At 35.2% G+C, this 7,651-nt stretch overlaps 1 protein-coding gene across 1 annotated transcript; it reads right to left on the reverse strand.

Moving 5' to 3' along the window:
- Positions 1-1,143: 1,143 nt before the first annotated feature.
- On the reverse strand, positions 1,144-5,669 carry LOC114579903 (protein OSCA1-like). Its single transcript, XM_028695885.1, has 2 exons — positions 5,568-5,669; positions 1,144-1,840 (listed from the first exon to the last, which is right to left on the reverse strand). The coding sequence occupies exons 1-2, from the start codon at positions 5,613-5,615 to the stop codon at positions 1,583-1,585; spliced, it is 306 nt and encodes a 101-aa protein (XP_028551718.1). The 5' UTR covers positions 5,616-5,669; the 3' UTR covers positions 1,144-1,582.
- Between the last annotated feature and the right edge of the window lie 1,982 nt (positions 5,670-7,651).

A 7,651-nucleotide genomic window follows, 5' to 3' on the forward strand; every position in this document is an offset into this window, starting at 1 on the left:
TTAATAAAGTATGAGAAAAAATATACTAAGAATATTTTTTTATGCTAGAGAATGGAGTTCGATTGGAGACAAATTACTACATTTTAATGTAATACTGCATTTTGGAGTGGAAAATGAGTTTTTCGGTTGGAGATGGCCTAATATGTTCCCCCCAAGAATTTTGCTGAGAGTAAGCTGTAACATCCTACATGAATATGCCAACAATTCATTTGGCAATAACTAAGATATCTTCTGACGTTTGAATAAAAAGGAAAAAAAATCAAGCATTATAACATATAACATACCATTTGATCTACAACTCATTAGTATATCATCATTGTTGGATCCAAGGGTATATGTCCCTCCTAATTTTAACATTTTACTCTTATATTATCTTATAATCACATAAATTTCACCCTCCGCTAAATTTTGGATAAACTCTTTCATTTTTTCTCATTTGAAACTCTAACTCAATTAGAGAGAGAGAGAGAGAGAGAGAGAGAGAGAGAGAGATGCTAATTTATTTCTCCAATGGTGTTACTAATTTTAGGAGATTTTGGAGGAATAACTAGCTAAATTTTATCACATATTTTGACCTGGTATTTTCATATTAATATCAACTCATTCCACTAACAAACTAACATCTAAACTATTTTCTAAGGTGTTTTAACATCTTCAACTCATCCTAAATAGTTAGCATAAAATTAATGATGGTGGTGATTATGATGATTAACCTAATTAATTGGCTCATTTATATGCTAATTATTCTATTAACACAAAAATATCCTAAAATTATCTGTTTAATTACTCCTACTATTATTTTGACATTGTTTAATTATGTGTAAAAGAAAATCGAAAGCTTACTCTAATCCCTATCATCTTGAACTCATTACTGTCATTCAGTGAAGTAACAAAAAATATTTAAAACTTGCTTCGACTTTCTATTAAACCAAAAGTTGAACTCAATTACAAAACTCGGATCTAACCACCATAAAAATTTTAAATTCAAAATAATAAATACAAACATGAAAAAAAATTCAATATAAGTATAAAGTATGTATATTAAAGTCCAGACATTATGAATCTTCTAATTTACATTTCTAATAAGAAAGAATTAAACATTTTATTAAACAGTGTAACAATAGCCAGGAAAACATCATAGGACGAACGTTCGAAATCAAATTTACATTGTGATGATGATGTACAGAAAATAAAAAAATAAAAAAACAGCTCGAGAAATTCTTATCAAATTTTTTTATCAGAATACATAGGAAAGTTATTGAATTTACTTTGAGATGAGTGCAATAAGAATATCATGCCACAACTTTTTTCCGCAGAAAATGATCTGAACTTCATGTCATGTTCAATGAGAATGAAGATCAAAAGGAAAAAAATTAGCTCATATATTTTGATCAAATTTTTTATCTGAATATATCTTTTAAGTCGTTGAATTTGCTTTGAAATAAACTTAATATAAACTCTAATTGATTCTTCATATATTACACTCGTTTCAAAGCAAATCCAACGGATTTAAGACCAATCAGAACTAAAATTTGATCAGAATATCTACAACCAATTTATTTTTCCAATCATGTCAAGAAATTCAGAAATGATATTCTTCATGAACATCAAGGAGAGAAGATGATGATGAGCCAGTAAATTTGCTGGGAGCTGGTGTAGTTTTTCGGGATGTTCGCTTGGTAGGAACCAGTACATTTTCATAGTCTTCTTCATTAAAAACAGAGGATTCATAGTCTTCAACCTCCTTGAATACTGGATGGACATAAGCATTTAGAAGATAGCCTTTCAAGTCCAGGTTAGGCTCCCTTGTGCGTTCCAGTGTATCTTTCATCTTTGCTTCCTGTTATTGAAAGCAGAAAAAATAGAGCATGAATACTAGAAAAGGATTTATCATTTTGAGGGGTCTTTGTATAAAAATCCTTATAGTTTGATTGTTTTGTTAAAACTTTGCAAACAAGAACAATAAATAAATATGTTTTCAAAAAAGGACAAGTAATCCGAATTTATATTCCAAAGAACCTTAAAAGCCTGAAAAGTACTATTAGGGGACATTTGGTTACAAGGTTTGTTAAAAATTTACCAAAAATAGTTCTGAGCCAAATAAATTTTACAGCTTTTTAAAATTTGTTTTCCAGCCTTTTTAGGATAAATCCCAGATTTAGTAATCTTGGAGAAATAGATTTTAAGAGATTTATATCAATTATCCTCACCATGATTCTACTTCTAAGGCTTCGTTTGGGACGGCTTTTTTCTTGCTTCTTATAGCAGCTTTTTAGTTTAAAATTAAATTTTTTATACTAAAAAGTTGCTTTAAGAAGCAGTGAGAAAGCCGTCCCAAACAAAGCTTAAGGGTTCGTTTGGGACGGCTTTTTTATTGCTTTCTAAAACGGAGTACAATTTTTTTTATTTTTGTACTAAAACTCCGTTTTAGAAAGCAATAAAAAAGCCGTCCCAAACGAAGCCTAAATCTTAAAATTTTTTGCAATAAGATTTACTAAGATTTATAATTTATTTGGGATAATTGCATTTTTTTTAGAAAGATGATTGCAAAACTATAGTGAGAAAAATAACTTTTTTGAAAGTTGTTGTAAAAAGCGGCTTTTTAATACATACATTTTTTAAATAAGTGAGAAAATAGTAGCCTAATAAAATTGTGGTTGGAGCATAAAAAGTGAAGCAGAAAGAAAACTATCACAAATAGACTCTTAATTAAATGCAGTATTTATCATGCCAAGGAGTTATTAAATTTTGATTTAGATCCCATAATAAATCTTGGAAGAAGATAGGATTTAAGAAATTTATATAATTTCTACTCACTATGCATTTTGTCATTTTCTTTTCCTTCATTTAAACTGTAAATCTCGAAAATATTTATAAAAATAACTATTGTAAAGTTTTAATAACTACTGTCATTTTCCAACAAGGAGAAACTACAAAGAGTTCTATACAATCACCATTGTAATAATTATAAGTAGCATTTACTATGCTTCTAGAAACGACGGTTCCATTTTGGATTAGATATTTTTCCATGAAAAAAATTAAAGCTATAGGTATTAATCAAGTACCTGTTTTATTATAGGATGATGATGCGTGTATCAAGGTATTATTTCAATGATGAAGCATTAGCTTTCATGCCAAAGTTGCAGTTAATCAAAATTCTATCTATCTATAGAATATTTGGGAAGACATTGAAGTATTTGTCATCCTAAATATAAACTTCTGCAGATGATTCAACCTGAAAGTTTCATACCAGTTTTTTATTCACCTGAATCTTCTCTCAGGTTGCTCGTTAGGCTATCAATCTTTAATCATGATGGATTTCAATAATTGAAACGTAGCATGGGACATATTCATTCTCATGTGACTTGAAAACGTATGACATTTGACATGGAATACATTCTCACGCGACGTGAATATGCATGACTTATGGCATGAAATACTTCAACCAGAGCAGTTTATTTCTCAATATTTTGTTATTAATTTAACAGAAAATTTCTTCAAGAAAATGTAATTTTTTTCTATAAAATTATTATGTGTTGGAGGCATTTCTGTTTCATCATCAATAAAAATTGTTCTAGCAAATGTTTTTATTATTATTGTATTATCTCTGTTGTGATACTGGATTGTTTGCCAAAGCAAGTGCTGAGAAATTGTCGCAATGAATTGGCGTAGGTCATGGGAGCGGAATATGAAATTCTGAGAGTAATCGTCAGAGCCAAAGGACGTCACTTGCGACAATAGCTAATGCTCGATATTCTGCCTTCGTTCAGGACCGAGCAAACAGTGGGTTACATCTTGACCGACCAAGAGAGAAGATTATCAACAAGGAATGCACAAAACCCAGAGATTGAGTGACGGTCAGTAGGATTAGCCGCTCAATCCGCATCGGCGTAGGCATGAAGATGTAAGGGAGCGGCAGTGATAGGGAGAGCATATGCAATAGTTCCACTAAGGTATCGTAGTACCTGTTTTAGATGTTGAAAATGAATTTGATACGGCTTGTGCATATGTTGGCATAGGTAGTTCACTGTGAATGCTATGTCCAATTGAGAGATTGTAATGTACTGAAGTGAGCCTACGAGTTGTTTGTAAAGATGTGCTTGCGGAAACATAGGTGAATCGGCATTTGGAGCCTACAACTTGTATGGCAAAGGGCTTAGAGTAGAGTTGAAGTGAAGCATGCCCGATTTGTTGAGGAGTTCCGCTCCATGCGTGTTTCTAGAAATTTGGATGCCAATAAAATAAGAAACTATACCAAGGTTTCGCATGCGGAAGGATGAGTCAAGTTTTGAAGTAGACGATCAATTTTCGATTAATCATTGCCGATGAGAAGCACATCGTAGACGTAAACCAGGAGGAATAGGGAAATAGATCCTTTATGAAAAGGGAGTAATGACGGGTCAGTTTTGCTCTGGGTAAAGTCGTAGACTAGTAAATAAGATGAAAAGGTGGAGAACCATTGGCGAGGACTCCATAGATTGCTTTGTAGAGACGACATACATGATTTGGGTATTGTGAATCTTAAAAACCGGGGGGCTGCTTCATGAAGACCTGCTCATCAAGGGTGTCATGTAAGAAGGCATTGGATGCATCTAAATGATAGATAGGACAATGCAAGGTAGTGGCAACAACGAGGAGTCAAATAGTAGGGAATTTGGCAACTAGGCTAAATGTATAAGTATAGTCTACCTCAAATTCTTGTTTAAATTCTTAGGCAACAAGTATGGCTTTGTGACGTGATAGAGTTATGTCTGCATTTAATTTTGTTTTATACAACCATTTGCATCCAAGGAGATTCTAATTGGATGCCCTGGCACAAGGGATCATGTACCTTGTTGTAGTAAGGCTTGAAATTCTACTGACATGGCAGCATGCCAAGCTGGATGTTTATTTTCTTCTGTGAAGGAAGTGAGGGATAATGGCACAAGAACATTGTGTAAATCTAAGACTGGCTTGGGTTTAAGGTGGCCAGTTTGTTTGCATGTAACCATGGGGTGGCGGATGATTGGTTGTAAAGCATCTGGAGGAGGTGTTAGAGAATTTGTGTTGAAGGAGATGGAGTAGGGGTACTGGAGACGTAGAAGAAGCAAAAATAGAAGAAGTGGCACATTGTGTACATAGTTTGGTTAGGGCAGAGGCACGACTAGTAAGAGGAGGAGTTGGCACAAGTGCAAGTGGAGGATGTTGACCTCCGCAGATAAACCCAAAAGGAACGAAAAAATAATACATGTAAACCGTTGGATCTGCGAATCCGACTGAAATCGGCGCCGTTCGCATCACTTCTCCGCAAATCCGGCGCAAATCCTGCCATGATTCCTCGATTTCGCTCCTCTCAGCGTCCATAAATAGAGGCCGAAGGGGCTTCGACTCCCCGCTCTTCTACTGCTCTCGACTCCATCCCACGACACTCTCTTCTCCTCTTCCCACATCCGAACTCTACCCAAGCCGACGACTCTCGTCCTCCTCCGACCGAACTCCACCGCTTGGTCCTCAATCCTTCGGCACAGAGAGACAGAGACCAAGAGAAATAGAGAGAGAGAGATTGAGAGAGGAGCTTTGTTCCTAACCTCTTCCTCCTCCAAGCCCTGTGCCGACTTCTGCACCCTCAGCCCCATCGAGCTCCTCTGTCTCTGGCCAACTGATCCTCTACTGCCTGCTCCACGCCTCAAGTCCCGATTCCCTCCTTACCTGTAGCCGCTTTCTGCCCGATCCCCTCCTACCGGCAAATTATTGCGTCAGGTGACCGAACGCAGAGATGCGTTCGGTCTCTCTGTCTACGGTAACCTGCGCTTTACTGTAGCAGTGCTACAGTGCGCAGGTTCTGTAGACAAGAGAGAGACCGAACGCATCTCTGTCAGGTGACCTGATGCAATAATTTGCCCTTCCTCCCGACATTCATAGCATATTAAGGTTTAGTTATTTATTTTTTATCTTATTTAATTAGATATTAGTTATATATATAGATAATAATAAAAGTACCTAAAGTATAAGTATATTTTATATTTAATTATGTTACTTTTAATTAACTGTAATTAATTTTAATTAATTAAATTAATTATAATTTAGTTATTTTTAATCATAATCAATTAAAAATAATTTCTAATTAATTATGATTAAGATTAATCATAAATAATTATTTTATTTTCAATTAATTATTATTAATTATTATTATTAATTAATTTTATAATTAATTAAGTTAATTATTATTAATTATGATTAATTAAAAATAATTTTATTAAAATAAATAAAACGCTTTTCTCCCTCGATTTTTGAGCCAACACTGTCGACCCCGCGTAGGTATAACTTCTAAACCCCAAAACTCCGAGACCCATTTCAACGCATGCGTCAAGACAAAACGACCACATATACACGCTTATCTTAGCGTGGTGGGAGGACGTGCGTCCCGACGCTTGCGACGAAGCAGACAATCACCTAAAATTCCTTCTTTGAAGTTTGTATCTCCTTGGAAACCCCACTTATACACGCTTTTCTTAGCGTGGTGGGAAGGGAGCCCGGTGCGATGTGTACGGCGAAGTGGGGATACCCATAAGTACCCGCTTGTAGGAAAATAACTGCTTGCAAAATATTTTCAAAATACCCATACACGCTTTTCTTAGCGTGGTGGGGGATCAAAAAAAATACACGGCCGCGGTGTCCTCGAAAGAGGGCACCTACCATACACGCTTTTCTTAGTGTGGTGGGAAAGGCCCAGTTTTTCGTAGTTTTTCCCTAAACTGGGGAGACGCCGGAAGGCTGCCGAAATTTCGGGTGAACTCAATGCTACACTTGGACTTGATTGAACTCAAAGGACGATCGAACTTGGACTTATCCTATGAACCTTTGAACTCAAAAGAACAATAATGGACTTGGACTTGTGAACTTTAATGCAATAAAGCTCAAGTCTAAAACAAATCCAAGCTTAAATCAAATCACAAGGACTTCAATGAAAACTTGGAATAAAGATACAAGTTGACCATTTGGATCTAAACTCAGAAGTTGAATCAAGTTGATAACAGTTGGACTTGAACTCAAATGATGAAGAATTTGATTTGAACATTAAGCCGACAAGACTTGGACTTGTAAATGAATCACAACAAAGACTTGGATTTAGAATATGATCTTGAACTCAAAAGACAACAAAGGAGTTGACTTGAACAATTTGAGCAAGAACTTGAGTTTGAACATACACTGGACTTGAATTGAGTTTGAACTTATACAAGAGGATTTGACATGAAATGAATAAGCATAATGACTTATCACCAATCATAACAATGAATACAATATATCTACAAGCAAAGTGAAGGAGTTGCAAGGAAGATAATTTGCCTACTATCAACAATAGCTAAATGTGCAGATGTTTTGCATATGCATGCAACAATTCTTAAGAATGCTGAAAAGATATGCAAACAAGGAACCCAATGTCATTTGTAAGCAAATCATACGAAAATGACAATGATTGGAAAGTATATGCAGTTTGACTGTGAGCACATGGTGACGAGCAAACTTATCATGCAAGCCATGAGTGACTTCCAAGGGTAGTAAGATACTAACAAACTCTACTTGCTTACAAGTAGTGATGGATTGTGGACGACGTAACATCCTCCCCACAATCGATGTTAGTTGTCTTGCAAATGTATACAACTGTCCTTTT

This window comes from Dendrobium catenatum, unplaced genomic scaffold (genome assembly GCF_001605985.2).
Source record: "Dendrobium catenatum unplaced genomic scaffold, ASM160598v2 fragScaff_scaffold_705, whole genome shotgun sequence".
Classification (NCBI taxonomy): domain Eukaryota; kingdom Viridiplantae; phylum Streptophyta; class Magnoliopsida; order Asparagales; family Orchidaceae; genus Dendrobium; species Dendrobium catenatum.

What these genes read in the sequence shown, in the direction of transcription:
- LOC114579903 (XM_028695885.1), bottom strand. Translation starts at nt 5,615, where the DNA reads ATGGGGCTGAGGGTGCAGAAGTCGGCACAGGGCTTGGAGGAGGAAGAG. An exon ending in AGGGCTTGGAGGAGGAAGAG is followed by an intron (nt 1,841 to 5,567) that starts GTTAGGAACAAA and finishes TTTCAATAACAG; the next exon opens with GAAGCAAAGATGAAAGATAC.